Source organism: Hemitrygon akajei, chromosome 1 (assembly GCF_048418815.1).
Source record: "Hemitrygon akajei chromosome 1, sHemAka1.3, whole genome shotgun sequence".
Taxonomy (NCBI): Eukaryota; Metazoa; Chordata; class Chondrichthyes; order Myliobatiformes; family Dasyatidae; genus Hemitrygon; species Hemitrygon akajei.
The window spans coordinates 5,987,551-6,009,857 of record NC_133124.1 but is presented as its reverse complement, the minus strand read 5'-3'; the positions used below and the strand labels follow the sequence as shown (position 1 = coordinate 6,009,857).

Below are 22,307 nucleotides of genomic sequence, written 5' to 3'. Positions count from 1 at the left end.
TTACACAGAGAGTGTTGGGTGCCTGGAATGCGCTGCCTGGGAGGGAGGGGGGTAGAGACAGATACATTAAAGACCTAAAGAGTCGTTTAGATAGGCAGATGAATGTGAAGAAATGGAAGGGTTTGTGCAGGCAGAAGAGATCAGTTCTGGCCCTTTGATTACTAATTCATTTGGTTTGGTACAACACTGTGGGCCGAAGGGCCTGCTCCTCTGCTGTACTGGTCTATGAACCTCCTTCCCGAGGGTAGCTGCAAGAAGAGGGCATGGCCTGGATGGTGGGGGTCCTTGATGATGGATGCTGGTCTTGCGGACAGTGCTCCCTGTAGGTATGCTCAGTGGTAGGTCTGTGTAAATGTGGTGAGGGTCTTTGATGATGGGTGTGGTGGGGGTCCTTGACAATGGATTTGGAGGGGGGGTTTGAACGATGGACGCTGCTTTCTCAGGTTAGTGTGCTTAATGACGAGTCAGGAATTCTCACTTCAGTTTTCAGGGGTGGGTGGTAAGAGCTGAGCTGCTAACAAAGCCGCTTTATCCAGCCCACTTTAGTGTAATCAATGAAATATTGTTTGCCTTCAACACTTAAGGAAGTTTAAAACAGGTGTCCACCCACACACAAATGGATCTTGCCAAAGAGATTAGTTTAAAAATGCCCTTTGTACTTTCAAACCTCACAGTCACAAGCATTCTAGTTTTGCTGAACACGTTTAATAGAAATTTTCTCAACAAAGCTTTGAACTCTGTCTTCTAACTCAAACAACATAATCCACATTCGGATAACCGAGTTATCACTCTGGTCAAAGGTATACATTTCAAGTCAGGCTTTTGACAGGTCTACAAATAAATTAAATAAATGTAAAAGAGGTGGGGGAGAGGCACTGTTTTTGCTTGGACAGTATCACAGGTGCAGAAAGGGAGAACATTGTTTGCTGAGGCAGTGAGACTGGGAAATGAAACAGGAAGAGAGCAATCACTCTGTTGCAGGAGTTCCCAACCTTTTAAATGCCATGGGCCCCTACCATTAACCGAGGGCCCGTGGACCTCAGGTTGGGAACCCCTGCCCTGTTGGGAGTATTCTATAGACCACCCTCCCCCATAGCAATGCAGATGCAAAGGAAAAGATACGGAGGCAGATTCTGGAAAAGTGCAAAGAAGTTTAGTTGGGGTGCAATTTGTTAGGCGTGTCCAGAAAGGATTCCTGACACAATATTTAAGGGATTGAAGGGATTATCATATGAGGAGTGTTTGATGGCTCTGGGAATGTACTAACCGGAATTCAGAACAATGAGCGGGGATCTTAATGAAACTTACTGAATGTTGAAAGACCTAGTTAGACTGAATGTGGAGAAGATGTTCCTATAGTTAGAGAGTCTAGAAACAAAGGCCTCAACTTCTGAGTAGAGGGATATTTATTTAGAATGGAGATGAATAGAAGAAATTAAAGAGTTGACTATTTTCTAAATGGAGAGAAAATTCAAAAATCTGAGGCACAAAGGGAATTGTGAGCCCTTGTCAAGGTTCCCTAAAGGTTAATTTGCAGGTTGAGTCTGTGGTGAGGAAGACAAATACAATGTTAGCATTCATTTCAAAAGGACGAGAGTATAAAAGCAAGGATGTAATGTTGGGTCTTTAAAAAGTACTGGTGATGCCTCACTTGGAGTATTGTAGGCAGTTTTGGGCCCCTTATCGGTGCTGACACTGGAGAGGTTTCCAAGGAGATTCACAAAAATAATTCCAGCATTGAATGGCTTCGAGTATTTGACGGCTCTGGGCCTGTATTCACTAGAATTCAGAAAAAAGAGGGTTGACCTCATTGAAAGGTTTTGATAGAAAGGATGTGGATAGGATGTTTCATATGGTGGGGGAGTCTAGGACCAGAGGGCACAGCCTCAGAATAGTGGGAAGTCCTTTTAGAAGGGAGGTGGGGAGGAATTCCCCAGAGAGTGGTGTTTCTGTGGAATTCATTGTCACAGGCAGCTGTGGAGGCCAAGACTTTAAACAGTGGTTGACAGATTCCTAATTGGTCAGGGCATGAAGGGATACAGAGAGGAGGCAGGAGATTGGAGCTGAGAGGAAAATTGGATCAGCCATGATGAAATGGTGGAGCAGGTTTGATGGGCCAAATGGCCAAATTCAGCTCCTGTATCTTATGGTTTCATGGTCTAATATGTATTCAGGTCAATGAGAGAGAGGCAGATGTCAGATCTCTTGCTGGACATTTAGAGACAGTGACCACAACTCCCTTACCTTTACCATAGGAGCAGACACAGGTGCATGGAAGGTGCTGCTAGGGGTGGTGGTAGAGGCAGATAAATTAGGGGTATAGAAGAGACCCTAAGATTGGGCTTGTCAGCCATGGTTGGCAGCTTACCTAGAAGAAGAAAAACTCTGATCTCAAACCTCTGCTACCTTTCAGCTACACCCACCTATGAGGAAGATCTCGGGAGTAAACCCCCAGGAAAGTTCCAGAGCAGGGGTCCCTAAGATGAGTTCAACACTGACTGGCAACTCCTGCGACACACTGGTGCCATACTGCATCGGCCTCCACCGGTCCTTCGGACTCATCAGCTTTGTGGGCAACAGCTTGTCCTCCACGTTGCATATCAGATAGAAAGCTGGAATACACCAACCATGGTCAAACCTGACAACGGAGGGCCTCAGAAGGATAAGCAAATAAGACAATGTCCATAAGACATTGCAGCAGAATTAGACCATTTAGCCCCTCAAGACTGCTCTGCCATTTGATCATGGCTGATCCAGATTGCTCCCAGCCCCACTTTTCTGCCTTCTTCCAGTAACCATTCATGCTCTGACAAATCAAGAATCAATTGACCTCCTCCTGTAATATACCCAAAGTCTTGGTGTCCATCGCCATCTATAGCAATAAATTCCACAGATTCACCACCCTCTGGCTAAAGAAATTCCTCCTCATCGCCATCCTAAATGGACAACCCTCTCTTCTTCAACTCCCCCACAATAGGAAACATCCTCTCCACATCCACTCAATATTTTTTATTATCATGAATAGAGTCCAATTTTTGAAGCAAAAAAAATGGAGGCAACACACCCAATCAGGCAGGAGGCACAGGACCCACACCACTAGGTTCAGAAACAGTTATTACCCCTCAACCATCAGATACCTGAACCGCCATGAACTGATTCACTTTCAAGGACCCTTTACAACATGTTAAGTACATTTGTAATGCCCTGGTTAAGATTTCTGTTGCTATGCTGTAGATATTTCGTTTTAGCAGTTCTGTAAAAGCAAAGTGTTCTGCTGTAGACTATTTTGACTTCGGCTAAAAGATAAGGGGTTAAGATGTTCAACTTAGTAATGCTGTGTCAGCCAATCAGGATGGTGGAATTGGGAGAAGGTTCTAGAGGGAACTGAGCAGAGTGAGATTTGTGATGGACAGTAATCGGGTTTGCGGGTCTTCTCTGCAGGCACTGCGGAAGAGACAGGAGGGAAGATGGCCGAAAGTGGCATGGGAAGGAGAATCCCTGTGGGACAAGGTGCTTTGGGCTGATGAATTGCTCCAAGGAGGAAGTGCCAGTACTCCCGAGAGAGCCCATTTGTTCGAGATGGATTTCGAGCGATGTTCGGAATGTGGTGTGAGCTTTCATGCAGATTGTGGGCCTGGTGCGAGAGTAAAGAAGACAACTTCATGACGAGCTCCACCTTTATGTGCACATTCGGACTGGGTTAACTGAGGTGGGCCCTTTTTCTCTTTCACTTTTCCTACTAACTGTTCCATAATGCTGAAATAGCTAAATATACTTTCTTTACAATTTTATCCGGTGTAAGATCTGTTATTTCGTGCCAACCGACAATTATGCATGGGCAGTATTTACACAGGTACAACACACTGGAGGAACTCAGCAGGTCGGGCAGCATCCGTGGAAATGAGCAGTCAACGTTTCGGGCCGAGACCCTTCGTCAGGACTGAAGAGGGAGGGGGCAGGGGCTCTATAAAGAAGGTGGGGGAGGGAGAAGGCTGGTAGGTGCCAGGTGAAAAACCAATAAGAGGAAAGATCAAGGGGTGTGGGAGGGGATAGGCAGGAAAGGTGAAGAAGGAATGTAAGGGGAAAGCACTATGGGTAGTAGAAGAAAGCAGAATCATGAGAGAGGTGATAGGCAGCTGGAGGAGGAGGCAGAGTGAAACTGGGATGGGGGAAGGGAGGGGGAGGGATTACCGAAAGTTGGAAAATTTGATGTTCATACCAAGGGACTGGAGACTACCCAGACGGTATATGTCTGGAGATTGGGTAGTCTGGGCTACCGTCCAGGTAGTCTCCAGCCCCTTGGTATGAACATCGAATTTTCCAACTTCTGTTAATTCCCTCCCCCTCCCTTCCCCCATCCCAGTTTCACTCTGCCTCCTCCTCCAGCTGTCTATCACCTCTCTCATGGTTCCGCCTCCTACTACACATAGTGCTTTCCCCTTACATTCCTTCTTCACCTTTCCTGCCTATCCCCTCCCTACTTCCCCTCACCCACCCCTTGATCTTTCCTCTGATTGGTTTTTCACCTGGCACCTTCCACCCTCCCCCCACCTTCTTCAGTCCTGACGAAGGGTCTCGGCCCGAAACGTTGACTGCTCGTTTCCACGGATGCTGCCCGACCTGCTGAGTTCCTCCAGCGTGTTGTGCGTGTTGATTTGACCACAGCATCTGCGGTGTACTTTGTGTTCAGTATTTACACAGGATTAGCTCAAACTAAGGCTTCTTTAATCGGAACATCACAGCATTCCTGTCTGGCTGAATCGCAAATGGTACCGACCCTGGACAAATATTGTTTATGAAAGGTGACCTTTCCGCCGCTGAGTCCCGTGGCTGCTGGCAAAGCCGGCTAACGAGCTGACTTTGCACACAAGCTCAGTGAGAGGGTTACACACAGGACAGGGCAGGCTCTTCAGCCAACAGTATTGTGCCAGCCTCTAAGAGCAATGTAACCCTTCCCTCCTGCAGAACCCTATCTAAGAGTTTATTCTTACTCTCAGGCGTAGTCTACTGGGGCATAGGCTACTGACAGCAGCCCGCCAGGATCCTGTGTCCTGGGCCAAAGGTTCAACTTCTTTCAGACCTGACTTCAGACATCTTTTAGGGGAAGATCCTTCCTCTCTGTTGGAGTCCCTGCAGCCCTGCATTTTCATGGGAGTGAGTTGCTAGCCCCATGCCCTGTCCTCTACCTTTCACAGCCGGACTTGGGGTTGTCCATAGCTGAGTTAAGAGTTTCTTAAAGGCCCCTAATACACCTGCCCCTACCATCACCCCTGGCAGGGTGTTCCACACACCTACCATTTTCTGTGTAAAAGCCCCTACCTCTGACATGCCCCCCCTATACTTTCCTACAGTCACCTTAAAATGATGCTCCCTTGTATGAGTCATTTTCACCCTGGGAAAAAGTCTCTGCCTGCCCACTCGATCATCTTGTACACCTCTATCAAGTCACCTCTCATCCTCATTCTCTCCAGAGTCAGCTGCCCAGTAGCAAAGTGATTTGCACAACGCTTTACAGTTCCAGCGGCCCGGGTTCAATTCCCACTGCTGCCTGTAAGTTGTACGTTTTCCCTGTGACTGTGTGGGTTTCCTCCGGGTGCTCCGGTTTCCTGTCACAGTCCAAAGACGTAAGTTAATTGGTAAGTTAATTGGTCGTTGTGAAACTGTCCTGTGAGTAGGCAAGGGTTAAACCAGGCGGTTCGGCTCAAAGGGCCAGAAGCGCCTCTTCCACTCTGAATCTCAATAAATAAATGCTTACATACAAAGATAAAATAAAAGCCCTTGCTCACAGAACTGATCTTCATAAGACATGTCCTCAGTATTAGTTTTATTTACACAGTTCGTCCTCTTTTGCATACTGACTGGCTGTTGATTAGTCTTTGTTTTTTGATTTTCATAAATCCAAATCAAATCAAAAATCAAATCATGTTTAGTTTAATCATCGTTCAACCATACATGAAAGCATCTGAATGAAACGACGTTCCTCTGGGGCCAATGCGTAAAATATGCTCTGCACGAGGCAACAGCACATCCAAAGCCCTGAGCACACAGTCACGCAAAAAAATATACTTATTTTATCGCAAACAGGAGAAAACCTGCAGATGCTGGAAATCCGAGGAACACACACAAAATGCTGAAGGAACTCAGCAGGGCAGGCAGCATCAATGGAAAAGAATGCAGTCAACGTTTCGGACTGAGACGCTTCAGAAAGCTCCCCCAGCATTTTGTGTGTGTTGCTATAGATTATATTGTATTTCTTTCTTCCCTGTAAATGCCCGCAAGAAAATGAATCTCGAGTAGTTTATGGCAACATATGCACACTTCGATGACAAACCTGCTTTGAACTTGGAACACTTCTATCTCCTTCCCCCATTTCAATCTATGTATATATAATCAGACATGGTCGTTGGAGTGCCACAGTTCTGCAGTGGTTAGCGTGACTCTATTTCAGCTCAGTCAGCAGAGATCTGGCGCTGTTCTGTGAGGAGTCTCTACATTCTCCCTGTGGCTGCATGGGCTTCCCCCCAGTGCTCTGGTTTCCTCCCACAGTCCAAAAACATACCAGGTAGGTTAATTGGTCAATGTAAATTATCCCATGATTAGGCTATGGTTAATTGGGTTTGTCAGGGGTTCCTAGGGCAACATGGCTCAAAGGTCTGGGAGGGTACTCAGCGTAAATTATCCCATGATTAGGCTATGGTTAATTGGGTTTGTCAGGGGTTCCTGTGGCAGCAAAACTCAAAGAGTCTAAAGAGCCTACTCCTGACTGTGTTGCTAAAAAAATACATAAATAGATTTCACACCAGGCCCTAGAATTTTCCCCACACAAATCATTAATGACTGCAAGTTTCAGCACATAGCTGATGAATGAGTAGATGAGTTACTAAAAGACAAGATATAACATGCAGGAAATTCGCCTTCAGGTTTTGACTGAACAAGTACTTCCTCCAATACAAGTTCAACATTAGTTACTAGGGCTAGATAGGGTAGTAACATTGAAAGGATGACATTAGTTTTCAATTGGGCATCAAAATGGTGAATAAAATTCTCTCACCATTACCCTCAAAGTCAAAGTCAAAATCAAGGTCAATTTGTTATCCAAGTATGTATACGTCACCATATGCAGTGGATTCCAGTTCATTGGGCCATCAGATAATCGGACAGTCGTTTATTTGGGACAAATCTTAAAGAGTGAAAACTAATCCAGTAAAAATGTTCAGGGTTCCCTTTGTTTATTTGGGGCACAATGTCAATTATTTGGGACAGGAGACTTGCCAAACAGCTTTTAATAAGCATCAGTCACGTGCACTTGTGTAGCTGTAAGACACTACAGAGCAAACAGTTTTGAAATGGTATCAGTTGCCTATGCTTGTGTTCAAAAAGCAATGATTTTTGAAGATTGGCAAGAAGTAAGCTGCAGGACAATTCAGGATGGTATGCTCGCTGCGGCGTCAAGCATTCAGGCTTGGAGTTGCAGTGGCCAGGAATGAAAATGAAATGATTTCATGACTTCAACAAGTTGGGAACTATGAAGAATTTGAAAGCATCAACAAGCATCTAGAATGTTACAATGAATATGAGGATTTAGAGGATGCAATTGCTGAAAACATTGCATGAAAGCAGTTACACCAGGTGTCTGTGCTGACTTTGTTCACTTACAGTCAATCTAAAGAACGTGGCAGTGTACCCTGGATGAACAGACAGACAGACAGACAGACATACTTTATTGATCCCGAGGGAAATTGGGTTTCGTTACAGCCGCACCAACCAGGAATAGTGTAGAAATATAGCAATATAAAACCATAAATAATTAAATAATAATAAGTTAATCATGCCAAGTGGAAATAAGTCCAAGACCAGCCTATTGGCTCAGGGTGTCTGACACTCCGAGGGAGGAGTTGTAAAGTTTGATGGCCACAGGCAGGAATGACTTCCTGTGACGCTCAGTGTTACATCTCGGTGGAATGAGTCTCTGGCCGAATGTACTCCAGTGCCTAACCAGTACAATATGGAGTGGATGGGAGACATTGTCCACGATGGCATGCAACTTGAACAACATCCTCTTTTCAGACACCACCATCAGAGAGTCCAGTTCCACCCCCACAACATCACTGGCCTTATGAATGAGTTTGTTTATTCTGTTGGTGTCTGCTACCCTCAGCCTGCTGCCCCAGCACACAACAGCAAACATGATAGCACTGGCCACCACAGACTCGTAGAACATCCTCAGCATCGTCCAGCAGATGTTAAAGGACCTCAGTCTCCTCAGGAAATAGAGACGGCTCTGACCCTTCTTGTAGACAGCCTCAGTGTTCTCTGACCAGTCCAGTTTATTGTCAATTCGTATCCCCAGGTATTTGTAATCCTCCACCATGTCCACACTTTCCTGTATTGATAACTATTAGAACTGATACACAGTTCTATAGTACCGTAGCAGTATTATTTTATTGAGGACAGGAGATTCTTGTTGAACAGCTTCTAACTAGCATCAGTCATGTGCACTTGTGTGACTGTAATACACAACCCCACGCTTAGACCAAACAGTTTTTAAATGGTGTCCATTGCGTGTGTTTGTGTAAAAACCACAGCTCAATAACTATTCAGAACTAATACACAGTTTTATAGTACTCTAGTCGTGTTGATAGTGTTCTGATCTGTTCTGTAGTTCATTTAAATACATAATCTGTAACTCAGCCAAACAGTAGCTTATTTTTATGCTTTTTAAACTATTCCCATGAAACTTCGGGCTACTTAGTGCAACCATTTAATTGGGCCAAAATGTATTGGTCCTGATGTGCCCAAATTAACCGAAATCCACTGTACTGCCTTGAGACGCATTTTCTTGCAGGCATTTACAGGAAAACAAAGAAATATGATGGAATTTAAAACTATAAATGAATAAAAGCTAACAAACAACCAATGTGCAAAAGGAGACAAATCTTGCAAAATATCTGTATAGATGGTTACCAGGAGTGCGTTGCCTGGGGTGGTGGTAGGGACATTAAGAGATGTTTGGATAGACACATGAATGTGAGGAGAATGGAAGAATATGAATACTGTGTAGGCAGAAGACAGTTGGCCATTTGATTATTAATTCAATTGGTTTAGTACAACATTGTGGGCTGAAGGGCCTGTTCCTGTGCTGTACAGGTCTATGTTCCACATCTTGCTTTATCAATTGAGATACAGTGTGGAACAGGCCCTTTTGGCCCAATAAGCCACAGCACCTAGCAACCCTAGCCTAATCACAGGACAATTTACAATGACCAATTAACCTGTACGCCTTTCGACTGTGGGAGGAAACTAGAGCACCTAAAGTAAACCCAGGCAGTCACAGGGAGAACAAGCAAACTCCTTACACAGGACGCCAGAACTGAACTCTGAACTCCAATGCCCTGAGCATCGCGCTAACCATTGTACTACCATGGCACCCCAGTGATCATGCTCTATGTATATATAGATAGTTAGACTGGCAGATAGATAGAAAGATAGATAAGCAGCCATAACTAACACTGAGAACATGAGTTGTAGAGTCCTTGAAAATGAGTCTGTAGACTGTGGAATTAGAGTTGTATTGAGTGAATTATCCTCTTCCCCTATTGCCCCTGCCCCTTGTACCCAGGCTGAGAAAAATCTAATACCAGAAGATCTGAAATTTCATTCCAAGTACTTCTCGGAAGTATTCTTAGTTACTGTACATAGCGTATGTCTACTGCACGACCGTCTGTGTCTTCAAACAGACAAGTAAACCACTAAACAGAAATAAATTCACTAAGACAAGAAAATCTGCAGAGCAATACACACAAAATACTGGAGGAACTCAGCAGATCAGGCAGCATCTATACAAAAGTGTAAACAGTCGATGCTTTGAGCTGAGACCTTTCATCAGGATAAATAACTTCAGTTCACATAGTTTGCTATAAAATTGATTTTTCTTTATTTTCTGAATTGGAAAAATAAGAAGCTGAAAGTAATATTTTTATCTTACCTTGTAATTGCAAGTTCACAATTAACATCAGTGTGACCGAAGAACTGACTGTGGACCTCAGGAAGGGGAAGTTGAGGTCAGTGGTGGAAAGGGCAAGCAGCTTCAAGTTCCTCATCATCTACATCTCGTAGAATCTCTCCTGGGCCCCATATATGGAAGTGGGTATACTTCATTTGAGGAGATTTGGAATGTCACCAAAGACTCTTGAGAATTTTCCCCGATGTACTGTGGAGAGTGTTCAGGTTGGTGGCATCAAAGCCTGGGATGGAGGCTCCAATGTCCTGGATTGCCAGAGGCTGCAGAGACTTGTAGATTCAACCAGTTCCATCATGGGCACACCCCTCCCCACCTCAGGAAGGAGCATTAATCACTAAGAATCCTCACCGTCCAGGACATGCCCTCTTCTCACTACTACCACCAAGGAGGAGGTACAGGATCTTGAAGACACGCACTCAACAATGCAGGAACAGCTTCTTCTCCTCTGCCATCAGATTTCTGAACGGACTATAAGCAGTTCCTCACTATTCCTTTTTGCCACTATTTATTTCACTAATTATTTATCTTGTGATGTATAGTAATTATGGTACCCATAATTCCTCTGGGTATGAAACTCAGGGTGTTGTGATGCTGTGTTCATTCTACACGGACATACAGAAGTGAATGCTGGACAATATCAAAGCAAAATGAGGGAAGCCTCGAAGCTGCAGGAATGTGTTTTTTGAGAAGAATGATGAAAACATTGTGGATGCACAGAGTAACAAATGAGGAAGTGTTGTGAAAACTTGGAATAAGAAGAGAGCTGATATCATCAATCAGTCCTGCCGAAGGGTCTCGGCCTGAAACGTCAACTGTACATTTTTCCATAGATGCTGCCTGGTCTGCCGAGTTCCTCCAGCATTTTGTGTGTGTTGCTCAGATTTCCAGCACCTGTAGATTTTCTCTTGTTTATCATCAGTCAGGAAACGGCAGCCGGAATTTCTGGGGCATGTACTGAAGAAAGAGAAGCTCGAACATCTTACAGTGACAGAAAAATTGGTGCAAGAGAAGCTCACGGTCAACAGTGCATGACATTCATGAGTTACATCAAGGGATGGATAGGCAAAAGTTTTGAAGAGCTTATGAGAACTTCTCAGATTAAAGGCAGATGGAAGACTGTGATCGCCCATGTCACATGACTGGGCATGTAATGATGATGACGGTGGTAATTTTATGCTCTGCACTGTACTGCTGCCACAAAACAACAAATTTCACATTATATATATCATTGATAATAAATCTGATTCTAAATCTATTTAGAGATACAGCATGGTAACAGGTAATATTGGAAGTGGGTCAAAGGTTATGGGGAGAAGGCAGGAAAATGGGGTTTACGGGCTAATAAGTCAGCCATGATGGAATAGTGGAGCAGACTCGATGGGTCGAATGGCCTAACTCTGCTCCTATATCATGTTTTAATTATCTTATTGTCCTTCTGGCCCAACGAGCCCACGCTGCCCAATTACAACCATGTGACCAACTAACCTACAAACCCATAAGTCTTGGGAATGTGGGAGGAAATCAGAGCACCTGGAGGAGAGCCGCACAGTCACAGGGAGAGCGCACAGACTCCCTCCAGATGGGGATTGAACCTAGGTCACGGATGCTGTAACAGAGTCTGCCTACTGTTTGTTCAGAACTCTCTAACATAAGCATTGCAATAGTTTGTGCAGATGGGCTGAGTCTGACCCCAGGTATTTCATCTTGATGGATCTGTCACCATTCCTGCTAAATGCTTGAAGCAATGAGTTGGTTTTGGAAAGTTATGCCGTGGCACCATTATGACATTAAGTATAACATGACATGGAATGTTTAACAACACATTCTTAAATTACTCTTCACAAGGAACACGTGCTCTTAAGATCATTATATATCTTCCTTCGGGTGTTTAGATTTAGCCTGCTGACTGAGTCATACAGCCACAGAGTAACAGAGAACTACAGCACAGAAGCAGGCCCTTTGGCCCACCTGCTCTGTGCCTAGCCCATCAACCTGCACCAGGACCATAGCCTCCATACCCCTACCTATCCAAACTTCTCTGAAACATTGAAATCAAGCTCATGTGCATCACTTGTGCTGGCAGCTCATCCTGCACTCTGTGAAGATGTTTCCCCTCATGCTCCCTTACACTTTTCACATTTTACCCTTAACCCATGACCTCTGGTTGTGGTCCCACCCAACCTCAATGGAAAAAGCCTGCTTGCATTTATCCTATCTATACCCCTCATAATTTTGTATACCTCTATCAAATCTCCCCTCAATCTTCTACGCTCTAAGAAATAAAGACCTAACCTATTCAATCTTTCCTTATAACTCAGATCCTCCAGATCCAGCAACATAGTTGTAAATTTTCTCTGTACTCTTTCAATCTTATTTACATCGTTCCTCTAGTTAGGAGACCAAAACTGCATCCATTACTCCAAGTTAGGCCTCACCAACGTCTTAGGCTATGTCCACACTAGACCAGATAAATCTGTAACCAAAGCTTTTTCTCTTTGTTTTGACCCTCTGTCCACACTGAAACGGCGTTTTGTCCCCCGAAAATGGAGCTTTTCTAAAACACCCTCCAGAGTGTGTAAATTTGAAAACGCCACTTGGGCAAGGGTAATGTGGACGGGGTAACCGGAGATTTCTAGAAATGCCGGAACAGATAGCGGCATTTCATTGTTTTCCTGAATGTAACCCCCCACCCAACCTAACAATTTCAAAACAGGCGGCAACGAGACTGAAGCCAGAAGAGTTAGAAATGTAGTCACCAAATACTTTGACCCATAACTTACTGAATAAGTAAGTATACTCACTTTGCCCTGTTTTCTGTCCTTGCTTATATGAAGGTGGTTTACCTATTTCCCCACGTCCTGATGGTCTGCATCCCAGGGTACTTAAGGAAGTGGCTCTAGAAATCGTGGACGCATTGGTAATCATTTTCCAATGTTCTATAGATTCAGGATCAGTTCCTGAGGATTGGAGGGTAGGTAATGTTATCCCACTTTTTAAGAAAGGAGGGAGAGAGAAAACAGGGAATTATAGACCAGATAGCCTGACATCAGTGGTGGGGAAGATGCTGGAGTCAATTATAAAAGATAAAATAGCAGCACATTTGGATAGCAGTAACAGGATCGGTCTGGGTCAGCATGAATCTACAAAGGGGAAATCATGCTTGACTAATCTTCTGGAAATTTTTGAGGATGTAACTATGAAAATGGACAAGGGAGTGGATGTAGTGTACCTGGACTTTCAGAAAGCCTTTTGATAAGGTACCACATAGGAGATTAGTGGGCAAAATTAGAGCACATGGTATTGAGGGTAGGGTACTGACATGGATAGAAAATTGGTTGATAGACAGGAAACAAAGAGTAGGAATTAATAGGTCCTTTTCAGAATGGCAGGCAGTGACTAGTGGGGTACCGCAAGGCTTGGTGCTGGGACCGCAGCTATTCACAATATACATTAATGATTTAGATGAAGGGATTAAAAGTAACATTAGCAAATTTGCAGATGACACAAAGCTGGGTGGCGGTGTGAAAAATGAGGAGGATGTTAGGAGAATGCAGGGTGACTTGGACAGGTTTGGTGGGTGGGCAGATGCATGGCAGATGCAGTTTAATGTGGATAAATGTGAGGTTATCCACTTTGGTGTCAAGAGCAGGAAGGCAGATTACTATCTGGTGTCAAGTTAGGAAAAGGGGAAGTACAACAAGATCTAGGTGTCTTTGTTCATTAGTCACTGAAAATAAGCATGCAGGTACAGCAGGCAGTGAAGAAAGCTAATGGCATGTTGGCCTTCATAACAAGGGGAGTTGAGTACAGGAGCAAAGAGGTCCTTCTGCAGTTGTACAGGGCCCTGGTGAGACCACACCTGGAGTATTGTGTTCAGTTTTGGTCTCCAAATTTGAGGAAGGACATTCTTGCTATTGAGGGAGTGCAGCATAGGTTCACAAGGTTGATTCCCGGAATGGCGGGACTGTCATATGTTGAAAGATTGGAGTGTCTGGGCTTGTATACACTGGAATTTAGAAGGATGAGAGGGGATCTGATTGAAACATATAAAATTATTGAGGGATTGGACACGCTAGAGGCAGGAAACATGTTCCCGATGTTGGGGGAGTCCAGAACCAGAGGCCACAGTTTAAGAATAAGGGGTAGGCCATTTAGAACGGAGTTGAGGAAAAACTTTTTCACCCAGAGAGCTGTGGATCTGTGGAATGCTCTGCCTCAGAAGGCAGTGGAGGCCAATTCTCTGGATGCTTTCAAGAAAGAGTTAGATAGAGCTCTTAAAGATAGCGGAGTCAAGGGATATGGGGAGAAGGCAGGAACGGGGTACTGATTGTGGATGATCAGCCATGATCACATTGAATGGCAGTGCTGGCTCGAAGGGCCAAAAGGCCTACTCCTGCACCTATTGTCTATTTATCCAAGTACTTCTCTGACAATAGATGTGTAACAGCCTAATGTAACATTGTATGGAAATACAAGATAACACTGATGCAGACATGTTTTATACACTTAACAAGGTGCTTTATTAATGCAACAGAGTTAGTCAGTTTTTCAATGTTCGTCGTCAGCTGGGTCATACTGTCCATGAACTCCCTATTAGTTGCCTCCATATACTCCATTTTTTTTAGTTTTAAGTCCCCCTGCATGAGAGCCAACAGCTGTCTGTCGTTTGGCAATTTCCTTTTAAGTTTTTCTAGTCTGAACCTGCACAAACGCGCACTTTCACTGCTCGATTCGACACCAAACACGTTGCATGTTTTCTGTAGATGTGTCCTGCGCATGCCCAGTGGGAGGAGATTCGCCCAAGTACCCGCTTTAATGTGGATGGAGGTATTTTCAAAAACACCTGGTGTGGACACCTATCATTTTTACATGAAACCGGCGTTTTCAAAATTATCCGGTCTAGTGTGGACGTAGCCTTATACAACTTCCAACAAACATCCCAACTTCTACACTCAGTACTTTGTCCTATGAAGGCCAATGTGCCAAAAGCTTTCTTTATGGCCCTATCTACCTGTGACGCCACTTTCAATAACCCCTATTCCCAGATTGGTTACATTGAAACCTTGCTGTTACCTCTTGAAATTATAGCTGTTGTTCATTTTATAATGAAAATAATTGTTGCTGATCAGATTTCCATCGTGTTCACGTCAAGAATCAGGAGTGTGTGTCTGTGTATGTGTGTGGGTATGGCTGTGGGTGGGGGTGTATCTAGGTGTGTGTAAATGTGTGGATGCGAGTGTGTGTAATTGTGTTATTGTGTGTGGGGGGGTTGTTTGTGTATGTGTGTGTGTGTGTGTACGAGTGGGTGGGTGTGTGTGGATATGTGTGAGTGTGTGTGTGTGTGTGCATGTGTGTGTGAGCGAGTGTGAGAGAGAATGTGTGAGCATGTGTGGGTACGAGTGTGTTTGTGTGAGAAAATGTGAGTGTGTGTGTGTGTGTGTGTGTGTGTGTGAGAGAGAGAGAGAGAGAATAAATACTGAGAACATGAGATAAAGGGTCTGTGAAAGTGATCCATAGGCTGTGAGAACAGAAACCGTTCAGTGTTGGAGTGAGTGAAGTTGAGTGATGAAGGTGATGGGGCTTAAGAAGAAGAGACACCCTTGGCTTCTCTGGATCAAAGTCAAGGAACGTCAAGAATGCACAAGTCAAACAGTTTAATTTCATGATATTTTTATTAAATATCTGAATATTGTCATTTGAATGCATATTTGAATGATTTAAAGAATATTCCAGTATAAACAATAAACCATATACTTTGTCATCGAATAGTGCTGTATAAAATATTAAACGTATATCATGTCATCGCTTAAAGGAAGATCTTGAACCTGAGAAATAAGATTTAACAATTTTCTTTACAAATTGTGACTTCAGAGCTACAGAATCGGGGACCAATTTCAAAACCACGAGAGTTTCTGCAAATCCAGAGCAACACACATAAAATGCTGGAGGAGCTCAGCAGGTCAGGCAGCATCTATGGAAATGAATAAACAGTTGACGTTTCGGGCTGAGACCCTTCATCAGAAATGGAAAGGAGGGGGAGAATGCCAGAATAAGAAGGTGGGGGGGAGGGGAAGGAGGACAAGCTGGAAGGTGATAGGTGAAGCCAGGTGGGTGAGGGAGGGGGAACAAAGTTAGAAGTTGGTAGGTGATAGGTGAACGAAGAAGAAATCTGATAGGACAGGAGAGTGGACCGTGGGAGAAAGGGGCACCACGGGGAGGTGATAGGCAGGTGAGGAGAAGAGGTAAGAAGCCAGAGTGGGGAATAGAAGAAGAGAAAAAGGAAAAAAGAAAGTTTCGACTGTTTATTCCACTCCATAGATAGTGCCTAACCTGCTGAGTTTTTCTAGCATTTGTGTGTATTACTCTGGATTTCCAGCATCTACAGAACCTCTGGTGTTAATTCACACATTGATATTGAACATTTCATAACAGAGTTATGTGACACACACAAAATGTTGGAGGAAATCAGCAGGTCAGGCAGCAGCCAAGGAGTCAACGTGTCAGGCCGAAACCCTTCATCAGGACTGGAACGGAAGGGGGAAGAAGCCAGAATGTTGGGGGAGGGGAAACCAGAGTCTGAATCATTTTAATCAGGTGAATCTGTGGAAATCACTGCCACAGATGGCTGTGGAGGCCAAATCATTGGGTAGATTTACGGCAGAAGTTGAAAGATTCTTGACTGGTCAGGGCATGAAGGGATACGGAGAGGAGGCCGAGAGGGAAAATCGATCAGCCAAGATGAAATGGTGGAGCAGACTCGATGGGCCAAATGGCCTAATTCTGCTCCTCTGTCTTATGGCCTTACCATCACTAGCATATGTTCCGAAGTTTGTTGTTCTGTGGCAGCAGTACAATATAATATGTAACAGTAAAATGTATGAATTACAATTAAAAGTATACAAATTAAAAATTAAATGAAATAAGTAGTGCAGAGAGAGGAAAAGGGAGTACAAACGTACGGGTGAAGTCAGGTGAGAGGGAAGGTATGTGGATATGTGTCTGGTTTCAAAGATAGATTATAACATTTGTTCAAAGTCATACCTATACTTCATATTTTTATTTAAGTGTTTCCAGGTGAAGAATTATGTTGAAAAATAATTGTAGATAGGGAATTATCTCAAATAAATTGATTTTTTTTACTGTAATACTTTCATTGACCAACTGCTTCATTCTTTTCTGTCACATTAAATATCAAAATGCTTTTAATAACACTATTGTTCTTTCTGTATTTCCCAAAATGATTTGTGATTGACTTCACTGTGCAGAATCACCGTCGGTTTTTTATACACTCTGTGGTTATTTTATTACACCTGTGCACCTGCTCGTTAATGCAAATATCTAACAGCCAGTCATGTGGCAGCAACTCAATGCATAAAAGCATACAGACATGGTCATGAGGTTCGGTTGTTGTTCAGACCAAACATCAAAATGGGGAAGAAATGTGATCTAAGTGATTTTGAATGATTGTTGGTGCCAGATAGGGTGGTTTGAGTATCTCAGAAACTGCTGATCTGGAATTTTAAGGCACAACAATCTCTAGAGTTTACAGAGAATGGTGTGAAAATCAGAAATAAATTCCAGTGAGTGGCAGTCCTTTGGGCAAAGCGGCTTGTTAATGAGAGAGGTCATAGCAGAATGGTTCAAGCTGGCAGTAACTAACATAACCACACCTTACAACAGTGGTGCACAGAAAAGCGTCTCTGAATGCACAATATGTTGAACCTTGAAGTGGATGGGCTGCATCAGCGGGAGGCCACGAACATATACTCAGCGGCCACTTTGTTAGATACAGGAGGTACTGAATAAAGTGGCTACTGAGTGTAGGTGACATGAAGATATGCATTTAGTTTGATCCACATTGCCTCTCATTTCAAAAAGGAGGTACCTAATAAAGTGGCCACTGAGTGAGCACAGTATTAGCTAGCTGTAACTCACACACTGTTTCCAGCACCAGAGGACAGAGCTGGTTACATCCCCCACCAAATGTCCAGATTTACCTTGTACAACAACTATTGCATACTAGCTTCAGTGCAGCTTCCCCCCTCAGGCTGTGAGACGAATGAATACACTGCCAAGGTCTCCACCCCTAGGATAGCGAGCTGTTTACCATTTACCTGTGCTGTGCACTACATGCTCTTTGAAGTATACTTTATTAACATATTTGGGGTAATATTTTGTTTCATGTGCTGTGTGTGGGAGCACTGTGCTCCGGAGGAACATTGTTTAAATGTGCAGTCAGATGATAGTAAACTTGAACTTGGACTTGAAAAATTGCAAACTGTTTAATTGCTAGTGTTGTCATTCAGCCTTCATTATGAAAACACAAAGTCAAAATGGATGAATAACTAATAAAATTCATTCTCGTTAAGTATTCTTAATAAAAGTTCAGCAGCAAATTCAGACTAGCAATGAACTTTAATGGAATTATCATCTGTAAACTGAATATTTGTCAGACCTGCACAGGCAGACTCCTCCCAAATTCCACCCAGCTAACAGGAGTCACCTGCCACTCAGTTCCAACTCGTCACCTGCAGCCTATTTAAACCCAGCTCTCTGACACCCAGGATCTGCAGTCCTTGTTCATCCGGTCTTCAGTTACCTTGTTGTCTTGTGTTCTCTCTTGTTCTGTGGCCCCTTGTGGCTTGTTAGTTTGTAGTTTATTAAGAGAATGTCAGCTTAAATTTCTCTGTTGCTCTACATTTGGGTCAAGCCTCCTCTACATTTCCTGAACAGTATTTTGGGAAATCAGAATTTATTTCTCTTCTTGGCCCCCATTAGGCCAACTGGAAAACAGCTGTTTTAACAGACTTGCATTTTGCAATGTACACAAAAATATAGATTCAAAGTACAAACCTACACACTGTACACAAAGTTATAAATTGAAGTTCATCATAAAATAACAAAACATTATTTTGCTTAAAAATAGATCATAATCAGAAAATTCCATCTTAAGTACAAAATTTTGTCCACATTAATATTAATCATACTAAAAAGACTTTTGGTTAACTTGTTTATAATAAATGCACAAAACCTTCCTGGAAAATATATATATAAAAAATACAGGGAGAATAATAGTTTGGCATGAACTAAATGGGCTGAAGGGCCTTTTTCTTTGCTGTAGTGCTCTGTGCCTCCATGATTCTACGTGAAAATATATGATAGTTATAATTAAAAATTATTTGGAAGAGATAGTTCAGAAAAATGCTGGGTTATTCAAATTAGTTCTTCATACAAATATAATTCATTCGTATCAAGTGGAATTCAATCTCATACACTCCACATACACATTAAATAGAATATAATGTCAATGATAGCAGTGATAAACTGTATAATTAATGAGACAGAGTCACATAGCTCTACCACAGAAACAGGCCCTTCAGCCCATCTAGTCCATGCTGATCTGCTACCCACACCTGGACCATAAGCCTTCATACTCCTCCATAGACATGTAGCCAAAGATGAAGGAGAATGTTTTTGAAGAGGAGTGTCATAGCTCTACAGCACAGAAACAGGCCCTTTGGCCCATGTAGTCAATGCTGATCTGTTACCCACATCTGAACCATAAGCCTTCATACCCCTCCCTAGACATGTAGCCAAAGATGAAGGAGAGTATTTTTGAAGGAGAGCGTCTACTTGTTTTGAGATTCAGTGCGGAACATGTGTTCCAGCACTTCGAGCCACACCACCCCTCAACCCCCGATTTAACACTAGCCTAATCACGGGACTGTTTACAATGACCAACCAGAAACAGGAGGGGTTCTTCAGATGCTGGAAATCCAGAGCAACACACAAAATGCTGGCGAACTCAACAGGCCAGGCAGTGTCTATAGAAATGAATAAACAGTTGACATTTCAGACCAAGACTATTCTTCAGGACTGGAAAGGAAGGGATAAGATGCCAGAATAAACAAAAATACCAAAATAAATACCTACTAACCAATATGTTTTTGGATGCTGAGGGGAAACTGGAGCACCCGGTGGAAACCCACACATGCCACAGGAAGGACTCCTTACATATGACGTCAGAATTGAACTCCGAACTCCGACACCCCGAGCTGCAATAGCATGGCCCTAACTGTTCCGCTACCATGTCGATACTTGACATGAATCCATAGATGAAGGAGAGCATTTAGATCAGGGGTTCCCAAACTTTTTTATGCCATGGACCCTAATCATTACCCGAGGGGGTCCATGGGCCCCAGGTTGGAAAAAATCTTGATTTAGAGGATGGGAACAAACAGGCACAGGTATAAATGTGATAGGTCAAATGTGAAAGGTCAAGTGGCTTCGTTAAAATTGTAATTTCATACTTCATGGCATTTTCATCTTACTATCAAATATTGAAAGGCCTAGATAGAGTAGATGTGGAGAGGATGCTTCCTATTGTGGGGGAGTTTAGGACCAGAGGGCACAGCCTCAGAATACAAGGACGTCCCTATAGAAGAGCGAAGAGAAGGAATTTCTTCAGTCAGACGGTGGTGAATCTGTGGAACTCATTAACGTAGACAACTATGGAGGCCAAGTCATCGGATGTATTTAAAGTGGAGGTTGATAGGTTCTTCATTATTAAGGGTGTCAAAGGTTATGGGGAGAAGGCAGGAGAATGGGGTTGAGAGGGAAAATAGATCAGCCATGATGGAACGGTGGAGCAGACTAGATGGGCCAAATGGCCTGGTTCTGCTCCTATGTCTTATGACTATCATGGACTTGAGCACAGCATGTCAGAATGTTTCCGTGTTAAATTAGAAGATCCATCCCATCTCCCGTTCCAGTTCTACACCTGAGCCACTGGAGGTCAAGCAAACGATACCGATTTGTTCAAATTTAAGTGATAGGATGACCAATAGCATGGCTGGTTATCAATGATAGATCAATGTAGGGACAACATCCCTGAGAGGCCTGGAAACAAATTCCTTACCCACCTTATCCACCTGCAGAGTTGGAGAAAGAGGGGAGATTTGATAGGGGTATACAAAATTATGAATAGGGTAAATGGAAGTAGGCTTATTCCACTGAAGTTGGGAGGGACTTCAACTAGAGGTCATGGGTTAAGGGTGAAAGGTGAAATGTTTCAGGGGAACATAAGGGGGAGCTTCTACACTCAGAGTGTGGGACGAGCTGTCAGGACAAGTGGCGCATGTGGGTTCGACTGCAGCATTTAAGAGAAATTTGGATAGGTACAGTACATGATTAAGAGGGGTATGGAGGGCAATGGTCAAGGTACAAATGAAAGGACTAGGTAGAGAAACAGTTCGGCACAGGTTAGATGGGCTGAATGGCCTGTTTCCATGGTGTAATGTTCTATGACTAATATTCACAAACAGAGAAGTTGTGTTCTTATGAATTCTGTCACAACACAAATTCGACACAACTGTAAACCAACTGAGTCCAAGTATATAATCTAATATAGATTGATTAACTAAACCCTTCACTATAATAGTCTGATGTCACCATTTTAACTATGGCCATCCATATTTTTTATAGCACAGAAAGATCATGGCAAGATTTCGATCGCACTTTATAAGCCATCTTTTTGTTGTTTTTTGCTACCAGTCTATCCAAAAAGCGCCGGGCCCTCCTCGGGAAGCTCTCTCTCCTTTTGTACTGGGCCATCCGCCGATCGTTCACTTCTTTGCTGTCCTTCCGGAGCCGGACCTGCCGCACGATTCCTTCAAAGAGTTCCTGCACGTTATGCTGAACTGCAGCTGAGGTCTCGATGAATTTGCAGTCGAAAACAACGGCACAGGATCGCCCCTCTGCAGATGAGAAAAGAGATTAAAGCTACACATAACGTGTCTTCTGAGCAGAGTAAAAAACACAGAAATGCAACAATATTTTGAGGAGGAAAGGTTGGAAAAAGTTTTACATTTGAATTTTCTTTTAGAGATACAGCACGTTAACAAGCCCTTCCCGTCCACTCCACCAGTTACACCCACCTGACCGATTAACCTCCTGACCCATACGTCTTTGGAATGTGAGGGGAAACCGGAGCACCCGGAGGAAACACATGCAGTCACAGTACACACTCCTTACTGGAAGTGACCGGAATTGAATCGGAGCCACTTACACTGTTAACCACCACCCCCAGTTGTGACACAAGACGCTAATGAAAGGTATTAATGAGGAAACAACACCTCAGGTCATGAAGGACCCCACCCGCCCTGCTCATGGACTGTTTGTCCATGGAGGGAGGCTACATAACAGCCATGTCAGGACTGAGCCCTCTGTTGGTCGGGGTTGACCACGTATCCTTGCTGTCTTTGTGCAAGCCAAGGCTGTATGATAT

At 43.5% G+C, this 22,307-nt stretch overlaps 1 protein-coding gene across 2 annotated transcripts in view; it reads right to left on the bottom strand.

Moving 5' to 3' along the window:
* Positions 1-15,674: 15,674 nt before the first annotated feature.
* Positions 15,675-22,307, bottom strand: part of gem (GTP binding protein overexpressed in skeletal muscle) — a 38,146-nt gene continuing 31,513 nt past the window's right edge. For both annotated transcript variants that reach the window (XM_073027308.1, XM_073027215.1), the window contains exon 5: positions 15,675-21,777. In XM_073027308.1, the coding sequence (XP_072883409.1) occupies positions 21,500-21,777 (278 nt within the window). In that variant the 3' untranslated portion in view covers positions 15,675-21,499. The remainder of the gene's footprint in view (positions 21,778-22,307) is intronic.